At 35.8% G+C, this 20,823-nt stretch overlaps 1 protein-coding gene across 1 annotated transcript in view; it reads left to right on the top strand.

The window, feature by feature from the left end:
- FANCC (FA complementation group C) overlaps window positions 1-20,823 on the top strand; it is a 197,509-nt gene that overhangs the window by 119,654 nt on the left and 57,032 nt on the right. Inside the window, exon 6 of the mRNA XM_054588089.1 lies at window positions 2,624-2,788. Coding sequence (XP_054444064.1) covers window positions 2,624-2,788 — 165 coding nt within the window. The remainder of the gene's footprint in view (window positions 1-2,623; window positions 2,789-20,823) is intronic.

Below are 20,823 nucleotides of genomic sequence, written 5' to 3'. Positions count from 1 at the left end.
ACAAACAGCCTTGAATATAGTAAGGGTTCAAAACTATTTATTGAATGAATACCACTAAATACACTAATTTATAAACAAATTCACTGAAGAGCCCTCGCTAAGTGGCTCAGCTGGTTGGAGCATTGTCCTGTACACCAAAAAACTGTGGGTTCAATTCCTGGTGAAGGCACATTACCTAGGTTTCTGTTTGGATCTGCAGTTAGGGTGTGTACAGGAGGCAGTCGGTTGATGTCTCTCTCTCTCTCTCTCCACCCCACATCTTCTTCCCTCTTCTCCCTTCCTCTTTCTCTAAAGTCAATAAAAACATCCTTTGGTTAGGATTAAAATAATAATGATAATAAGCAAATTCACCGAAGAGGAAATACAAATGGGTAACAAACATAATCTCAAAATTATCAGAAAAATGCAAATGAAAAGAATGGGATAATTTTGTCCAGATTAGCAAGAAATAAAAATACTGGTAATAATATCACTGGCAAGAGTGGAAGAGTAAATTGGTAGTCTTTTTTTTTAATTTTATTTATTGATTTAAGAGAGGAGGGGAGAAAGACAGAGACAAACATTGATTTGTTTTCCCCCTTATTTATGCATTCACTGGTTGCTTCTTATATGTTCCCTGACCAGATATCAAACCCACAACCTTGGCATATCAGGAGGACGCTCCAACCAACTGAGCTACCTAACCAAGGCTAAGCTGGTAGTCTTGTGGGATGTAATATGAAAGTATGCATATTAGGCACATATAGGCTTGTGCAAGAATATGCCTGCTGCAGTGTTTATAATAGTGAACAATTAGAAACAACCTAAATGCCTATAAATAGAGAAGTTAAATCACTCACATATTTTTTAAGTAATGGAAAGCAAGAGAAATGAAGGACATCTGTATGTTCCGTATCGTGATTTGTGTTTTACAAAACATGAGACTAAATTTTTAGATTTGCGATTATATATGGAAATTCCTAGAAAAATATCTAATAGCATACATTTCAAACTTTTATTATGTTTATCTCTAGTTGTTAATTTTCTATTAACATCTATTTATTGAGCATGTAATGTGTGTAAGGAGTTGTCCTATATGCTCAGAATAGAGCAGTGAGCAAAATAGAAAAAAAAGTGCCCGCTCTTACAGAGCTGATAACCTAGCAGGAAGAAACAGACCATGAACAATAAAACAAGTAGATACATTCTAGTACTCTAAAGAAAAGTAAAACAGGGCAAAAAGTAAAAGGTACACCATGGGGTGGGGGGGCTCTGGCTGTTCTAAACTGCAGTCCAACAGAGCTTTCAGCAGTAATGGACAAGTCCTCTAAAATTGCACTGCCCAATAAGCCACTATTCTCATATAACTATTGAATACTTGGTGTAAGTTCAACTGAGTAATAATTTTAAATTTTATTTCATTTAAATAAATTTAAATTGCCACATATGCTGATTGATTCCATATTGGTCAGTGCATTTATATGGAATTGTCAGGGAAAACCTCACATGAAGCAGCACTGGAGTTGAGACCTGTATGAAATGAATGAGCTAGGCATATGTTCCATGCAGAGTGAACAACAGGATCCTATTTAGTATAGTTGGAAGCCTGAAAGGCTGGAACAGTATAGGCAAGGGTAAGAATGGAAGGAAATGAAGCCAGAGAAACAGAAAGTGTTCCACCACGGAAGGCTTTTACCAACAGTGGTTGTTGGTTACCAACTGGTGGCATACGATTGCTTATTCTGTGTGAGGTGAGAAGCCATTGCAAAGCTTTGAGCAGACAAGTGAAGTGATCTGAATTTTTAAAGAGTTGCTGGACGTGTTCTGATGATAAACAATAGGGGTTAGGGCAGAAGCAGGGAGAAAGTTAGGAGGCTCCTGCAGTAACTCAGGTTGGAGGTGATAGTGAATTAGGGTGTAGTAGAGTGTTGAGAGGTAGTCAAATTGACAGCATTTACTGTTGTATCAGGTAAGGGGCATCAAGAATGGATTTCAAGAGTGTTGGCTTGAGCAAATGAGATAGAGGGAGTATAGGGGAAGAGAACATTTGCAGAAGGAATTCAAGAGTTTTGTTTTGGGCATAGTAACTTGGCAAAAAATATGTGGGTCCTAGAGCAACTTATGTCTGAAACATTGCTGAAGGTAAAAATGAGAAAACTGAATCTCCTACTTTGGGTACATCAAGAGAAGGCAGGGTTCTTTGGGAAAGATTATAATGCTGGGAAAAATAGAAGACAGCAGGAGAAGAGGAAGACCAAATACAAGATGGATTGACTCCATAAAAGAAGGTATGAGTGTACAGGAGCTGAGCAGGACTTTTGAGGACAGGATATTGTGGACATTACTCATTCATAGGGTTGCCAGGAGTCAGAGCTGACTCAATGGTCTACAATACAAGTTGGAGGTGCCCATAGTGAGTTATGCCAAAGTCCTGAAAATGAGTGATGTTAAAATGGAAACTTCAATTAAAGGGTTTCTTTTGAGTAAAAGAAGAGCGTTCATAGATGATATTAGGATAGTCCTCATTATATGAGGGGTAGAGCAAGTGACCTGTCATCAACCTTTTCAGCATAAAGATTTTATGTCTTTAGTTACATGTGGGTGTAATACTGGATAACTATTTCTTATTTTACTTATTCTATAGAATGACTCCTGAACGAGTAAGATCCCTATCACGAGTTTGTGTCCCACTTATTACTCTGCCGGATTTTGAACCACTTGTGGAAGCCCTGCTCACCTACCATGGAAATGAACCTCAGGAAATGCTCTGGCCCGAGTTCTTTGATGCTGTGAATGAGGCCTTTTTGCTGTAAGTGATGTCCACTTATTCTATCACCCAACTTTGTTTTTCCTTTTCTTAGAATACTTCAGTATGTTGGAAATGCAGTTTTCAGATATTTTCACCTCATTACCTGCTTTATGCTCTTAAAAATTATTGAGGATACCAATGAGCTTTTTAAACATGTGAATATCTGTATTGATATCTGTCAATATTTATCATATTTGAAATTAAAACATAAGTTTTAAAAATATTTTACTTTATTCTTATTATATTTTATTGTTGATGCTATTAGAGTTGCGCCCACTTTTTCTCCCTTTGCCCACCTCCACCCATCCCTCCCCAGGCAATCCCCTCATCATTGTCCATGTCCATGGGCCATGAATATATTTTCTTTGGCTAATCCCTTCACCTTCTTTCATCCAATTCCCTGCCTCCTCCCCTCTGGCAGCTTTCAGTCTGTTCCATGTAACTGTGCTTCAGTTTCTATTTTGTTTGTTGGTTTATTCTGTTCATTAGATTCCACATGTAAGTGAAATCATATGGTATTTGTCTTTCACTGCCTGGCTTATTTCACTTAGAATAATATTCTCTAGGTCCATATGTCCTGTCACAAAAGCTAAGAGTTTCTTATTTTTTACTGCTGTGTAGTATTCCATTGTGTAAATGTATCACAGCTTTTTTATTCACTTATTCACTGATGGGCACTAGATATCACTGAAATACAAGAGAAATTAAGAAAATATTATGAGCAATTACATACCAAGGAATTGGACAACTTGAATGAAATGGATAAATTCCTAGAAATATCCATTCTTCCAAAACTGAATCAGGAAGAATCAGAAAACCTGAATAGATGGATAACAACGAATGAATTGAAGCAGTAATCAAAAAACTCCCAACAGACAAACAAAAATATTTTACTTCTTTTTAAAATAACAATAAATTGATTAAATGTTAATACAAATAGCATATTTTTTATGAAAAACAATGACCTTTTCTAAGCAAAAAGTTGTTTAACAAGAGTGGCATTTTTTTTTTTTTACATTTTTGTAAATCTGTTTCATTGTCTGACTTAAAAGAAGGTAGCTGTGTTCTTATATATGTTTCTGTATTCAGTCTGGTGTGATATGTTGTCTTGGTTGAAGTATGCGAAGAAAATCTAGCCTCAAACAGATATGTAGTTGGAAAAGGCAGGAGTATTTTTAATGGCCATCTCAGATCATTGTGGATATTCCCCTTGCATACCTCACCAACTTTTGAAAATGTGGTTTTATTAAAGTTAGTTGTGGTGTAGAATATGAAATTATATCAATGAGCTTTACATACTGATAAATTAAAACCTACTGGTGTATATTGAATTTTTAATGGTCTTTTGTCCAAGCAGGACTTCATAGCCCTGTTCATGGTTCATTTGGAAAATACTTGTTTGTTGTTATGCAGATCTTCCAAACATTGACATACTTCATTTTACTGTAACAAAAGTTACGTTAATTAATTCCTTTCACCATCAACTTCATCCATAGTGTCTGTAAGTATTGGGAAGCTGTCAAGCTCATGTTGGCGAAAATAAATTTTTCAAGATTCTAATTTCCTCTTAAAAACTCAAATTTAGCATTGATCTTAAATACCATCAGTTGTTGTACTTGAAGTACTAGGGTCATTCATTAATTTTTGAACAAGTATGTGTCAAATACTCAAGCTTGAATAACAGATTTTTGCCTGCCAGTCATTCTTTTAGGTTTCCATTTTAAAGAGTAGCCAGCTGATCTCGCAGCTCAAATAGTTGCACAAGTGCTTTCCCTTCAGACGACATAATTTTTTTTGTTGTATAACAGAACTGTTCTATGCATGCTTTGCATTTTAATGAAATTAAACTTTGCATATTACCACATGTCATTTTTTAATAAAAAGTATTCTCAATGATAAAACTTAATAAAACTAATATTTTATATTGTTTAGTCAAACACACTTTTATGTGAAACTGGTAGTGCTTTTACTGGGAGTATGTAGTCATGAAGGATACATTGACCACTGTCCTTGCTTCGATGTGTGCTAGGTATAATAGTGTTATCATTGTTGCTTCTGCACTACAATGTAAACATCTACTCAGCTGTTCTGAGAAAAAACATGCCTTTCAAAATAGTTATTCAACACCTAAGTGTTCCTGTATCACATGTGTACATCTCCAAGTTCACCTTGATGAACTCCTGTCCTTAGTTGGTGATACCAGATGAATACAAGCAACACAATTAATCCAGTCATATCTAGGAATTATGTTTTAAGGCAGAAGTACAGTTCTTTTGATGAAATACTAATTCCTCACATCTATATTTGAAGTATTGAAATACTTGTTTAGACTGAATGGTCTCAAACTGATGCTGCAATTAGCTAGCACTATAATAGTATTTGAAAATATTCTGTTGAATAAGACACAATAAGACAAAGCATTAACATCTATAAAGCTAAGGGAAAAATGACTGCCTCATATTGCTTTTCATTTAGAGTTTAGTGCACTACGTTTGAAGTAGATATTTCTCACTCAGGAGCCAGAGAAATCGGATATATATTGGTTTCATCTTTTCCCAATGAAACAGTTGTGAGATGAGAAAGTAAATCTTTTAATTCTGTTTTGTAAAGCCACTAATCCAGTCTTAGCTCTAAGGAAATAGAAATTTTATCTGAATAAAATATAAAATTCTTTAAAAAATGTTTAAATGTTTTACATATACATATATAAAGGTTTATACAGAATCTGTATATATGTATACAGATTTATACATATATAAGATTTTTACAGAGTTTTTTTGGCAAAACATCAAATCACCCAGGTGACTCAGCCCCCTATAGCCCAGATTTGGCACCCTGCAACTTCCGGCTTTTCCCAAAACCAAAATCAGCTTTGAAAGGGGAGAGATTTCACACTGTCGATGAGATTCAGGAAAATACAACAGGGCAGCCAATGGCATTTAGGAGAACTGTGTGAGGTTCCAAGGTGCCTACTTTGATGGGGACTGAGGTGTCATTGTCCTAAGTACAAGGTTTCTTTTATGTTGTATCTTCTTCAATAAATGTCTCTATTTTTTATATTACATGGCTGGATACCTTCTGGACATACCTTGTATATACCTAAAATAATCTAGATAAAATTTTTAAATTTTTCAAAATATTTTAAGGATGATTGCAGAGAAATACAACAAAGTGTCCTCCTTGTTATGTTTCCACGTAGAAATGAGAATATGTCAGAATTTTAATTTATTTTTTTACATCTTTTTCCAGCTTTATTGAGATGTAATTGGCATATAACATTCTATAACTTTAAGATGTACAATGAGTTAATTTGATACACTTTTATATTGCCAAATAAGTACCACCATAGATTAGCTAATACCTCCTTCATGTCACATAATTACCATTTCTTTTTTGTGGTGAGAACATCTAAGTTGTACCCTCCTAGTGACTTTCAAATAATAATACAGTATCTTTAACTATAATCACCATGCACTATGTTAGATCCCCAGAACTTACTCATCTTATAAATGAAAGTTTGTATACTCTTTGACCAATATCTCTCCATTTTTCCTGTCCTCTAGTCTTTGGTAACCATCATTCTAGTCTCTGTTTATATGAATTCAGGTTTTTTAGAATTCACATAAAATGATATCATACAGTATTTTTCTTTCTTTGTCTGCCTTGTTTCACTTAGCATATTGCCCTCAAGATCTATCCATGTTGTCATAAATGAGAGGCTTTCTTCTTTCTTGAGGCTGAATAATATTCCATTGTATGTGTGTGTGTATATCTCACATCTTCTTTATCCATGCATTCATCCAAACTGAGGTTGTTTCCGTATCTTGACTATTGTGAAAAATGCGGCAATAAACATGGAATGCAGGTATCTTTTTGATATCTTGTTTTCATTTCCTTTGAATATATATACCAAGAAGTGGGATTTTTCAGATCATACGATAGTTCTGTTATTAATTTTTGAGAAGCCTCCATACTTTTTTCCATAGCAGCTGCACCAATATACATTTCCAGCAACTGTGCACAAGGATTTGCTTTTCTTCACATTCTCCCCAGCATTTGTTATTTCTTGTCTTTTTTATGATAGCCATCAAATAAGTCATCTGATAGGTATGAGGTGATTGCATTTCCCTGGTGATAAGATATGTTTAGCACCTTTCATGTACCTGCTGGGCATTTATTTGGAGGTCTTCTTTGGAGAAATATCTTTTTAGTTACTCTGCCCATTTTTTTTAAGATTATTTTTTTCAGTTGAGTTACATGAATTCGTGATATATGTGAATATTAACTCATTGTCAGGTAGTATATGATTTGCAATTATTTTCTTTCATTCCATAAATTGCCTTATTTTGTTGATAGTGTAAATGCTTTTTGCTGTGCATATGTTTTTTACAATAGTTTGATGTAGTTCCACTTGTTTATTTTCACTTTTGTTGACTTTGCGTTTGGTGTCAAATCAAAAAAATCATGGCCAAGACCAATGTCAGGGAGCTTACCCCCTATATTTTCTTCTAGGAGTCTTATGATTTTAGGCTTTACATTCAGTTCTTTAATCCATTTTGAGTTGATTTTTGTATATGCTATAAGGCAGGGGTCCAGTTTTGTTTTTTTGCATGTGGCTATTCAGTTTTGTCCATTTATTGAAGCAACTGTCTTTTTCCCATAAGATAATCTAGGCTTTTTTGTGTGTGTAATTTAACTAACCATTTATGCATAGGTTTACTTTTGGGCTCTGTTTTGTTCCATTGATCTATATGTGTGTTTTTATGGCAATCCTATAAAGTTTGATTATTATAGGTTTATAGTATAATTTGAAGTCAGGAAGTATCCGCCTCTGTTCTGTTCTTTTTTCTCAAGATTGCTTTGGCTTTTGGGGGTCTTTTGTGGTTCCATACAAATTTTAGGGTTGTTTTTTCTGTTTCTGTGAAAAATTGAATTAGAATTTTGATAGGAATTGCATTGAATCTGTACATTGCTTTGGGTAGTATGGACATTTTAACATTATTTCTTCCAATACATGAGCGTGGTATGTCTTTCCATATATTTGTATTTTTATCAATTTTTTTCATAAATGTCATAGTTTTCAGTGGACAGATCATTCACTTCCTTGGTTAAATTTATTCCTAGGTATATTATTCTTTCTGATGAAATTACAAATAGGATTTTTGTTCATTTATTTTTCAGATAGTTTATTAATGTATAAAAACAAAACTAATTTTGTTACTGATTTTGTATCCTACAACTTTACTGGATTTGTTTATTAGTTGTAGCAGATTTTTGGTGGAGTCTTTAGTGTTTGTATATATAATATCCTGTCATGTGCAATTTTACTTCTCCCTTTCACAGCTGAATGACTTTTATGTCCCTTTCTTACACAATTGTTGCGGCTAAGACTTCCAGTACTATGACAAATAAAAGTAATGAGAGTGAGCACCTGTATCTTGTTCCTGATCTTTGAAGAAAAGCTTTCAGTTTTCTTCATTGAGTTTGATACCAGCTGTCATATATGGCCTTTATTATGTTGAAGTACATTTCCTCTAGACCCACTTTGTTAAGAGTTTTTATCATGAATGGATGTTGAATTTTGTTCAATGCTTTTTTTCCGAATCTGTTGAAATGATATGAACGTCTTATCCTTTTTTTAAAATCCTCACCCAAGGATATGTTTTTGTTGGCTTTAGAGAGAAAGGAAAGTTGGGGGACAGAAACATTGATGTGAGAGAGAAACATCAATTGGTTGCTCCTCGTATGCTCTTAGACCAGGTATCAAACTACAACCTAGGTATGTGTCCTGACTGGGGTTTGAACCTGCAGCCTCTTGGTGTACTTGACGATACATCAACTTGGATAGCCACTTGCTCCAACACTGTGGGTTAAGAAGATGATCTTTACTCCATTGTATTACCATTGCTCATTTGTTAAAAGAGTTGACTATTTTTATTTGGGTCTATGTTTGGACAGTCTCACTCTGTTCCACTGACCTATTTGTCATTACCACAATATCTTGGGTACCATAGTTTTATAGTAAATCTTAAAATCACATAGTGTCAGTCCTCCAACTTTGTTCTCCTTCAATATTGTGTTGACTAATCAGGGTCTTTTGCTTCTCCACATAAACTTTAGAACCAGTTTGTTGATATTCACACAATAGCTTGCAAGGATTTTGGTTGGGATTGCATTGAATATACAGGTCAAGTTGAGAACTGACACCTTGACAATATTGAACCTGCCAATCCATGAATATTTCTTCATTTATTTAGTTTGTCTTTGATTTTGTTCATGAGAGTTTTATAGTTTCCTCATATAGATCTTGTACATATTTGGTTAGATTTCTACCTAAGTATCTCATTTGTGTTTTTAACTTCAAATTCCACTTGTTCATTGTTGGTACATAAGAGAGTGATTGACTTTGTTTTCCAACCTTGTATCCTGCAGTTCTGCTCGAATGGCTTGTTTAATTCCAGATGTTTGTCTTCTCACTTGGATTTTCTACATAGGTGATCATGTCATCTCTAAACAAAAATAGTTTTATTTCTTCCTTTCCAATCTGTGTACCTTTTATTTCCTTTTCTGTTCTTATTGCATTAGCTAGACTCTAGTATAGTGTGGAAAAGCATGGTGCGAGGAGACATCTTTGCCTGTACCTGATCTTAAATACCCAAGCTTCAAGTTTTTCACCATTAAGTGTGCTATTAGCTTTAAGTTTTTTGTAGCTATTTTTTGTTAACTCGAAGAAGTTGCTCTCTAGTCCTAGTTTACTGCAAGTGTTTTGTATTAAATGGATTTTGTTTTTATCCAATGCTTTTTCTGCATCTGTTGATACTGTATGTGTGTGTGTATGTGGTTAGCCTGTTGATGTGACCAGTTAAATTAATTGATTTTCCAAGGTGAATCACCTGGTACAAATTATACTTGGTCATGGTGTGTAATTCTTTTAATACATTTTTAGATTGGACTTGCCAGTTTTTAGTTGAGGATTTCTGCATGTATGTTTATGAGAGATAATGGCTTCTAAGTTTTTATTTTCTTGTAATGTCTTTGTCTGTTTTTGGTATTGGTGTAATTCTGGCCTCATAGAATGAGTTAAGAAGTACCAGTTTGTTATTTTCCTTCTCTCTAAAGAACTTCGTTTAACATCTCATGCAAGACAGATCCACTGGTAACAAATCCCCTTGATTTTTGTTAGTCTGAGAAAATCTTTATTTCTCCCTCCTGTTTGAAGAACAAGTTTTGCAGGGTACAGAATTCTACATGATGCTTTCCTCGCCATCTATCAACACTTTAAATATTGCATTCTACTCTTTTCTTGCTTGTTTGGTTTCTGAGAAATTGGATGCAGTTTTTCCTTTGTTCCTCTGTAAGATGTTGTCTTCTGACTTCCTTAAGGATTTTCTGTATCTTTTTTCCCCCCTAAAATGGTATGCCTAAGGGTAGTGTTTTGGCATTTATCCTGTTTGGTGTTCCATTAGCTTCTTGGAACTGTGGTTTGGTATTTGACATTCATTTGGGAAAATTCTCAGTTATTATTGTTTTAAATATTTCTTCTGTTCCTTTCTCTTTCTTCTTTTATGCCCATTACATGTATTTACATCTTTTGTAGTTGTCCGAATTCTTTGAATATTGTTTTGTTTTGGGTTGGGTTTTTTTGTGTTTTTTTTTCAGTCTTTGTTCTCTTGCTCTTTGGTTTTCAGGATTTCCACAGATAAATCCTCTAGGTCTGAGAGTCTTTCTTCAGTCAGGCTACTAGTAAGTCCATCAAAGACATTTTTCATTTCTGCTACAGTGTTTTTTATCTGTAGTATTTTTGGGGAGGGACTGGGTTGGTCTTTTTTAGGATTTTCATCTTTCTCCTTACATTACTTATTTGTTCTTGCATGTTATCTGTTTTATCCATTAGAGTCCTTTGAATATTAAACACAGGGTTTTTAAAAAAATAATCATGGCTAATATTTATTGATTACTTTCTGTGTTCCAGGAGATGTTCTAAAGGTTTTTCATGTAATATCTCATTACAGCTTCACAACAATCTCCTGAAGGAGTTACTTTTTTTTTTTTTTTTGAGAGAGAGAGATAAAATAGGTAGCTAACATATAAGTTTCAGGTGTACAGCATTATAATTTGATATTTGTATATACTACATGGTGATCACTACCGTAAATCTAGTTACCATCAATCACCATACATTTGATCATCTTCACCCATTTTACCCACTCCTAATTCCCTTCCCCTCTGGTAACCTCCAGTCTGTTCTATCTGTGAGTTGGTTTTGCTTTTTGTTTGTTCATTTATTTTGTTTTTTAGATTGCACATATAAGTGAAATGATGCGGTATTTGTCTTTCTCTGTCTGACTTATTTCACTTAGCATAAACCCTAAAAGTCCATCCATGTTGTCACAAATGGAAAGAACTTTCTTTTCTTCTTCTTCTTACTCTTCTTCTTTCTTCTTCTTCTTGTGTGTGTGTGTGTGTGTATCACATCTTTAGTCATTCATCCATTGATGGACACTTAGGTTGTTTTCATGTCTTTATTATAAATAAAAATTCAGTAAACATAGCAGTGCCTATATTTTTTCAAGTTAGTTTTTTCATATTCTTCAGATAAATATCCAGAAATGGAATTACTGGATCATATGGTAGTTCTGGTCTTAATTTTTTGAGGAATTTCCATACTGTTTTCAACTCATACAACTCAACAACAAAAAGACAAACAACCCAGTTAAAAAATTGGCAGAGGCTCTAAATAGATGTATTCCAAAGAAGACATACAGATGGACAACAGGCACATGAAAAGCTGTTCAACATGACTAATTTTCAAGGAAATGCAAATCAAAACCACAATGAGATATCACCTTACACCTGTTAGAATGCTCTTATCAAAAAGACAAGAAATAACAAGGGTTGGAAAGGATGTGGGGAAAAGGGAACTGTCATGCACTATTGTCGGGAATATAAATTGGTACAGCCACTTTGGAAAACAGTATGGAGATTTCCCCTAAAAATAATCATAGTTGTTTTTAATTCCCAGTCTGATAATTCCAACATCTTTGCTTTGTTTGGTTCTGATCCTTGGGCTGTCTCTTCAAGCTGTGTTTTTATTTTCCTTTTGGTAGGCCTTGTAATTTTTTTTCTGAATAGCTAAACATGATATGGTAGGTAAAAGGAACTGCTGTAAATAAATTTTTTGTAATGTAGGGGTGAGGTGTTGGGGGAGGGGAAGTTTTGTACACTCCTGCGATTAGCTCTCAGACTTTAGGGAGTTTATGCCCCTGGACTGTGAACCTCACAAGGGTTTATTAATCCCTCCCCCTACCGCTTAGGTGGAACAGGATGGCTAGCACCACCTGGAATTGGTTATTTCCCTCCCCCCAGGTCAGTTAGGCTCTGATAATATTCTGAGAGGTTAGGCTTCTGTTAACTAGTTTCTCCTGAGGGCAGGCCATGTTAAAAAGAACAGTGTGCTCTATTTTAAAATGACTTCTTTCTTCCCTCTTTCTGCTTAAAGCAGGAGTGGATTTTTCTCCATTATTTACTATTGTACTAGAATACTACTCTCTGTTCTATAGAGAGAGCCTATTCTAGCTTCTGGAGGGAAATCTCGCTATCTGAATCCCCCTGGAGTCTTTAACTGTCAGAGTTGTCCACACTGAGCCTCCAGCCATTCGCTAATTATCATTCATGTTTCTCTTTGTGGAACTGATTCATGTGGTGATTTCTACTTGTGGACCTCTGCTCTGATAAGCCACTGTTCTCTGTATTCATTTGCCTGTCTTGCCAATCTTGGATATGAACAGTTGCCTGTGTCTTTTCCTTTCATAAGGATGTCAGACAATTGTTGAATTTTCAGTCTGTTCTCCTTTTACTTGTTAGGACAGAGTGGTGATTTCCAAGCTCCTTACCTGTGGAACAGGAAACCAGAACCCTCTATATCATACATTAAAAATACATATAACTGCAATACTATTATTACATCTAAAAATTGACTAATTTCCTCTCACCATCACATATTTAGGAAAAGAGCAAATTCTCCTGATTGTCTCAATTTTTTTTTAATAGTATGTTTGTTGGAATCAGAGTCCAAAGTCCACACATTGTGTTTAGTTGATAGGTTCAGAAGTCTCTTTCAACCTGTAGATTCTCAATCTTTCTTTGTTTTTGTTTTTCAAATTATTGTTTAAGTAACATGGCTGCTTTTTCCTACTCTCGGGTTACAGAGCATCTTGAGTGTCATAAAAGTTCCTACCAATCCCCCCAAACCCTTGCCCACTTGAGATGCTCCCTTAGTCATATACTCAATTTCTGCATGTAGTTGGGCTGTTTTGTTATTTTCTGTTCTGATTCTTTGGCCTATTTTATATTCATGCACCAATATACTTTGTTTTAATGATAGAATCATTCTAATATGCTTAATATAAAATACGGCTAGTTCTCCCTCATTCTTTTTCAGGGAATTCTTGTTTTATCTTTTAATAAAATTTGAAGCCAATTTGTCTAGCTTTAGGGAAAACCATTAATGCTATCTGTGGGGAGGCTCATGTTAAATATGTAGATTAACTGAATATTGAGTTATCCAAAAAGTTTGTTCAGATTTTTCCATATGCTATAGATTAACTGAGGGAGGAGTGGCATGTTTATGATGTTTAGGTTTTTTATCCACCTGTCCAAGGACACTTAATGTCTTTCTATTTGTTCAGATTTACTTTTGTGGTCTTAAAGGAGTATTTTATATATTTTCCACATTCTGTAAGGATGTGTATCTTGCCTGAAACCTGACAAGATTTTTTTTAAGATTTTATTTATTTTAGAGAAAGGGAGGGAGAGAAACATCAATGTGTGGTTGCCTCTCCCATGCCCCATACTGGGGACCTAGCCTGCAACCCAGGTGCGTGCACTGACTGGGAATCAAACTGGAGACCCTTTGGTTTGCAGGCCAGCAGTCAATCCACTGAGCCATACAAGCCATGGCCTGACAAGATATTTCAGAAGAACTTAAAAACTCTATGATCAGAAATTTGGCAAAATTAGAGAAATCTGAAAGGATTTTTAAAGTGTCCTCAGTAGACAAAATTTAAAAAAATGTTTTGGGCATTTTTTTATTCCTAAAGTTTTATTGTATTTTGTTTGTCTGTTTGTTTTTATTTTTTTGGCTGTAATAAGTAGATCTTCTTCCCATCTTCAAATTGATTTTTATTTTAACATTACATTTGGAATATGAACAACCTCAAAATCACTGTCATTTTGTCAACTAGTCAAAGGGAGCAGTTCCCAGTAGAGTATTTGCCATTATTCAAATAAAAATTAGAATGTATATATTTTAATTTTATATTTTATGAAGTGTTATAATCCAGGGATTTATTAAGGTGAGATTTAGAAGAGGAAATGGAAAGTTAAATCATTGGATGTATTCTAAAAAAGGTCAGATCATTATTTTCATGGTTAAAATGTAAGGTCTTTTTATCTAACTATGCTAATCCTCTGTCAGAATTTACCCAATAAGTCTGAATTTCCTGAGAAGTCTGATCAGTTATCTTTGTTCTTTATCTAAGATACTAATTAATAATTCATTTGAAAGTCTGTCTAATATGCTGTGTGCTTCACATATTTGTGCCCTCACTTCATTTACCTGAGTACACACTGCAGGTTACAATTGTTCACCTTACTAACTTACATTTTTCATACTCCAAAACAATTTTTCAAAGTTTTTACTTTTAAGTAAAACGCTCTTTGCCTTTCACCTTTGCAGCTCTATTCCTGATTTATTTAATAATACACTTTATTGAAGAATATGGTCTTAGCATCCAGTATTGCCAATGTTACTTTTTTTTTTTTATCAAGTATTGAATTAAAAGGAAACGGGACATTGCCCCTCAACATCCTCTGTGAAACCCCACAAAGCTGTTTCAGAAATTTCTGGTGATGAAGAAATATGCTTAAAGAACAGCCACTGTTACTCTCCCTCAGTGCTCAGATAGAAACCTGCGGCAGTGGTTCCATGAGTAGGCCCAAACTCCTCCTTACCATTTATTTTACTTGTGATAGCCCATTCTCCCTCAGAAACTAATAAAATATATTCATTTTGGAATATTTGTAGGGCACAGACTGTCCAGAAATGCTGGGTGGTCTTCAACTTGTCCAATTCTTATGGCTTCAGCTCGGCCAGTTCTCTAAGCAGTGGCGTAAGAACTGGAGCCTTTCCATGGACACTTTCCCATAAATGGAGCATCCTGGCCACATGCTGACACAGGAAGGCTGATTCAGTCCGTGCAAATTACCACCTTCCCCCCCCCCCACACCCCCTTCCCCCAGCCCCTTGAGCAGTTCCCCAAATGTGCTGCATGGTCATTTAGAAACCACATACGTTCTTTGACCAATGTGCCCTGCCCTGTGTTTAGCCTTCCAGCTATCTGCTTACCAGAGTACACCAGTGGGATTTCAACCGTTTTGCAATTCGCTGGGTTTATTTGCCCTTGGCTTTGAAACACAGTCGTGCATTTTCACAGATGGGCTGCCTATGTTCTTTTAAATAGCAGATGTTTGCCCCTCTGTGTAGTTTAGAAAACCTAGAGGAACTTTTTAATTTCTTTGACTAAATGTCAAACCTAACTTTTTGAGTCTATCCCTGGGATTGCCATCATAGCCATATGCAGACAGCAGAGTGTGTAAAATCCTTTCTGGGAGGACTGTTGAAACCCTTTAATAAGTCTGTGAAGTACAAATAATTATATATGACATGTCCTCTAAGGCAAATCTAAATCCATTGCTTCAAAAATATTGAGAAGTTTGGACTGGGTGGAGTATTTTTTTCTATATACTGGAATGAATGAGCCAATGAACAAATGAATGACCAACCAACAGACCTTATGGGGTAACTGTGAGTGTTAAGTAGGGTAACCATATAATTATAAATTGTAGACCACAACACTTTTGAGAGTTAAAAGGGGTGCCTTTTATAATTATGGCGGGATAACAGACAAACTTGCCCCAGGCACACTGGAACATATTTAAATGGGCCCAGTGCCTGTAATATGCTTAGCACAGTGCCTGGTGGCATGCAGAGTAAAAACTAAATAACTGTTAACATGTTGCCATTGTTATTATTATTGACTTGAACAAAAATTGTTATTTTTTATAATGTTTTATTAGGTTTTCTCAAGCTTATATCTTTTCTTCCTGTGAAAATGTTACTGAACTAAGGCCAGATGTAAGCTAAATTCCCATTGCTGAAAGAGCTAATAATACAGCCTCCAAAGATACTTAAAAGTAAACAAAAGAAATTACAAGAAAAGGCTGTCCTTCAGCCAAGCTTCTAGTTTTGTGTTTTATTTCAGCTCCTGTAAGAAAAACCAGGCTTTACGTGTTGTCAAATACTATAGGTGAATGTATAAATGAAGAAAGGCCAGTGTAATATCAAAAACAGAAAATTAGCAAAGTAGTAGCAGAAACTCCCATTTTTATTTATTTGTTCATTGAAACTTCCTGACTTTTTTTAATCTTAATAAGACATGGTCATAAAATTAGTCATTTAAAAAGTTTACTTTTCAAATAAAAACCTGATGATATTGATGGTAATAGACATTCCAGTATGTTTGGACTTGGAGAGTTCCTTCAATTGCTGTTGCAGCTCTTTGCTTTGAGAAGTGACTTTTCTGCAGGTATAAGTGATAATGATGGCACAGTTTCCTCAATGTAATATACAGAGGAAGGCAAAAGTAGGTTTACAGTTGTTTATGTGGAAAACATAATACAAGAATAAGTTTACATGTACTTATGACTGTAAACCTACTTGGCTCACCCCTGTACATCTTAGATCAAGTTTTAATGGAAGTGTACCTCTGAGATGTGATAGAAAGTATTCTTTCCAGTTCCTTGGCATTGAGTGGTTTTCCAGAAAATCTGGCCCCAATTTTTGTGGACTTCTCTGGCAGCAAAGCAGCCCTTGATCTCTCTCTGGTTTGGCAAAGTAAAGTACTGTGGGTGTTTGTCTCATATGAGGAGTTTTTTTCTTTTTTCATATTTTTAAATAGATGGCTAGTTTATAACAGAATATCACAGAATACAGCAGAAATTATGTTTCACCCCAGAGGCAAGCATTTGTAAAATTGTCTTACTAGAAATACTGTTGAACAGTATTTGGAAGTCATGTCTTAGCACTTTTCTGCCTCTCATGCAGCTTCAGATCACATTCCCCACAGACAGGCACCACCCTCATCGGAACCTTTCTTGCAAAGAACTGGATCCCACATTCTGGTTTTTTACTGAAGCTATAAAAAAAAACCTTTGGAGCCAAAATTAGCTGGACCAATTTCTTTACATGCTACCTCTTTTTTAAAGAGGATGGGATGCCCTGGTTGGTGTGGCTCAGTGGATTGAGTGTTGGCCTACGAATCAAAGAGTAGCCGGTTCAATTTCCAGTCAGGGCACCTGCCTGGGTTGCAGGCGAGGTCCCCAGTAGGGGGTACTCAAGCAACAACCACACATTGATGTTTCCCTCTTATTCTCCCTCCCTTTCCCTCTCTAAAAATAAATAAACAAAATCTTTAAAAATATAAAAAAAGAAGATGGGACAAACAACTGCCTCACTAAATTGAGTATTTGGGGAAAACAAAGTACAGTTTTCTAAATGTCAAACATACATTTGTCTACAAGAGTCAAATAACAGGAGATTGGACAGGACAAAGTGTCCTGTCCAGGCATCTCCTGCCTATTGTCAGAAATTATTAATAAAACTCAGACTTTCTGCATTAAAGCACTCACTAGAAGCCTATTCCTCAGTATTTTAAAGAAGAAAATATTACATATAAGTCTCACAGACCCTGTCATTTTCCTAAAACACAGTTATAATATGGCAAACTCTCTGTAATTATTAGGTAGGAATATTGGAGAGTCAAGTTTTTATCTTAGCCTGTTTCTCTTGAATCTGTCATTTTGATCAGTATGCAGACTGAATGCATAGAACAAGTAGGGTCAGATGAGAAAAAGTACAGTCTTAGAGTTTCTGTGACTAACATGTTGAATAGAATGAAATTTTTCAGTGTCCCTCAAAACATTTTTTTCTTTTAACTAGCATATTTTGGATATCCTTCAAGGGATATACATCAAGCTCATTTTTTAAAAATTGCAACATGCTTCCTGATATGAACGAAGCATAATATCATCAGCTATTTGCCAGTGCATACATTCAAGTTGTTTGTAATTGTGTCTTTATAATAGTGGGGCAGTAAATATCCTTCAATGATGCTTTTATTTCTACCAGGCAAATTCACAAAAATGTTATTATTAAGACCAGGGATATGTACATTTTATACTATATTAGGTGGTACCACATGATTTGACCAAAAGGTCAAAGCCATTCCTATTCCACCTCTGAGAACACCTAACCTCTCTGCCTTCATCATTGGATATCACTTTCCTAAACATTTGCTGACTTGAGGGTGAAAAGTGGTATCTCCTTGATATGTTAGTTTACCTTTCTTTACTATTAATAATGTTGAAAATCTGCATATTTGTACTGGCCATTTGCATTTCTTCTATAATTTGTCTTTTTTTGAGATATAATTGACATGTAATGTAATTTGCCTTTTTTATTTCAAAACCAACCTGGTACAAATTTAGAACATTGTATGTAATATATATTGACCCAACCAAATGCTGTTATGAAAACACATTAAGGACATGTTACTTTGGTGATTTCTTCATGCAAGAATTGATTATGAAGAGTTAAGTCTTTGACATTTTAGAACAAAATAGATTTTATTGATAAAAGATGATTCACATATCAAAGATTGGACGCATAAGTATAATCATTCTCAGAAGTTAGTAGAATGTGCTCGGAATCAAAGTTCTAATAAAAAGACAATTGTTAAGGTACACATTTTTCACCCCATGTCTGAGAAAAGAACAAAAATATTAAAGTAGCCCCTCCCCTTATCCATGGTGTCAATTACCTGTAGTCACAGTCCAAAAATATTAAATTAAAAGTTACAGAAATAAAGAATTTATAAGTTTTTTAATTATGTCCCATTCTGAGTAGTGTGAAGAAATCTGGCCATGTTTTGCTCTGTCCTACCCTGTCTTGCCCGAGACATGAATGTTCCCTTTGTCCAGCATATTCACCAAACTTTGCCTCATTCAGCACATAGTCATTGTATCATCTCTCATCATCATGACAAGAAGGGTGAGTATAGCATAATAAGATATGTTGAGAGAAAGACCATGTTCACATTAAGTTTAATTACAGTATGTTGTTATAATTATTTTATTAATTATTGTTGTTAATCTCTTACTATACCTAATTTATAAGTTAAACTTTACCATTGGTATATATGTATAGGAAAAAAATGTATATATAGGGATTGGTATTGTCTGCAGTTTTAGGCATCCAGTGTGGGTCTTGAAACACACTCCATGAAGACAAGGGGGGACTTACTGTATGTACTGTCAACCAATGGTCATTGGCACCAATTCAGTGCCAACAGGAATCCCCATTTGGGGGGCACTGAAGAAGGAAACTTTATTCAGTGCAAAACAGGTTGATTGTGATACAATATGGCTATGAAAACAGCACAGCTGTGGAACAACAGCTCAATTGTGATACTGCATGGCTGTGAGGCGGCTGTTGGGCCAGGCCCCTCTCTGGCTAGACAGCTAATGCTCTGGCCCTCGATGGTCTGCTTTGTTCTGTGTCAGTCTGCTCTGGCCTGTGCTGCTCTGCTCTGCCCTGGCATGACATCTTCCGTGTTTCAGCTCATCCAGGGATATATAGTCTTCAGTCTCCCATGGAAAGGGAAAGTACACTCTCAGAGCCAGAAGGAACCTGGCTTATCCAGACAGCAGTCCCTGCCCCTGGTCCCTGATTGGTCTGTCCTCATGCAGATGAGGACTCCAAATCCTCACAGTTTGATTGGTCCAAAAGGCACTGTGCCTATTGGTCAGAATAGAGTCACTCTGGTTGATCAGAACACTCTGCACCTCCTAGTAGATGGGGGGAAACCTCCGTCCTATTTGTTGAAATGGGGTTCCAGGAACTCCTTTTATAAGGGCTGGCTCAGATGGCAAAAACACAGTGTAGGCAAGCAGTTCAGGGCAGAGGCAGTTAGTTCAATGCAGGCCTCTCCTTGAAGTGCAGTTTGTATGAGAAGCCCCCTTTGTAAAAATGGCTGCTAGACTGTGTTTTTGATTTTTGCTTTATCTTGTTTTTTACTTCAAGCCCAGTTAGCACTCAGGAGCTCTCCTTAGTCAGTGTCTTCTTTCTCAGGGTTCACAGTACTTACTGGCTTGAGTATAGAATTTCTGCATATTTGTATATTTTTGTAAAATTTTGTAAAATTTGTATATTTTAATTCATATGTTTGATGAATGTACTATTTTATAATAGTTTCACTTTTACATTTTGTTGTCTACTGTTCATTCTCAACAGTTCATACTTTTGTGCTACTGGGCATTGCTCAGCCACTGTGATCTAATGGTAAACATCAAACTAATGCACATCACAGGGCTGCTCAGAGGGCTTAGGAATGGTGCTGCCTCTGAAGAACTTTTGCTGAAGTGAGAAACTTTTCTAATGATGTACATATTTATTTCACATGGATCTTGAAAAAAATAAGGTATAATGAGAGCAGTTCAAAAAATATTCCTGCTATTTGAGAAAAGAGGAGTCACTGAGCAGCGAAAGTTCAGTGAGGTACAAAAGTTCTCCCCTTTGTACCTCAGAGCTTTCTGCCTCTTGGGGGCTCCCTGGCTCTGTGACAGAGGCTACAGAACCTTCCCCCAACTCCTAAGGGGTGTTCTACTTCCTCTGGAAAGCTGGACAGAAGCCCCCTCCTAGTGGTCCATTAATGTGGCTAAAACTGGCTGACTGCTTGGACTTTGAAAAGACTTCCCCAAACACAAAGTTGAATGGACACAGGGTCCAGATATCTGGCCTATGTTTGGAAAACCATCTGCTCTCCCCTCCTGGGCCCAGGCCCTATCTTCTGAGCAGCACTCCCACTTCCTGGCTGCAGAGTGAAGAGACATACATAAACTGAGGCTGAGGACCAGCT

Source organism: Pteronotus mesoamericanus, unplaced genomic scaffold (assembly GCF_021234165.1).
Source record: "Pteronotus mesoamericanus isolate MK-2021 breed Mesoamerican mustached bat unplaced genomic scaffold, CSHL_Meso_final scaffold_125, whole genome shotgun sequence".
Lineage (NCBI taxonomy): Eukaryota > Metazoa > Chordata > Mammalia > Chiroptera > Mormoopidae > Pteronotus > Pteronotus mesoamericanus.
The sequence above is the reverse complement of the archived record's forward strand: the minus strand, read 5'-3'. Positions and strand labels throughout refer to the sequence as shown.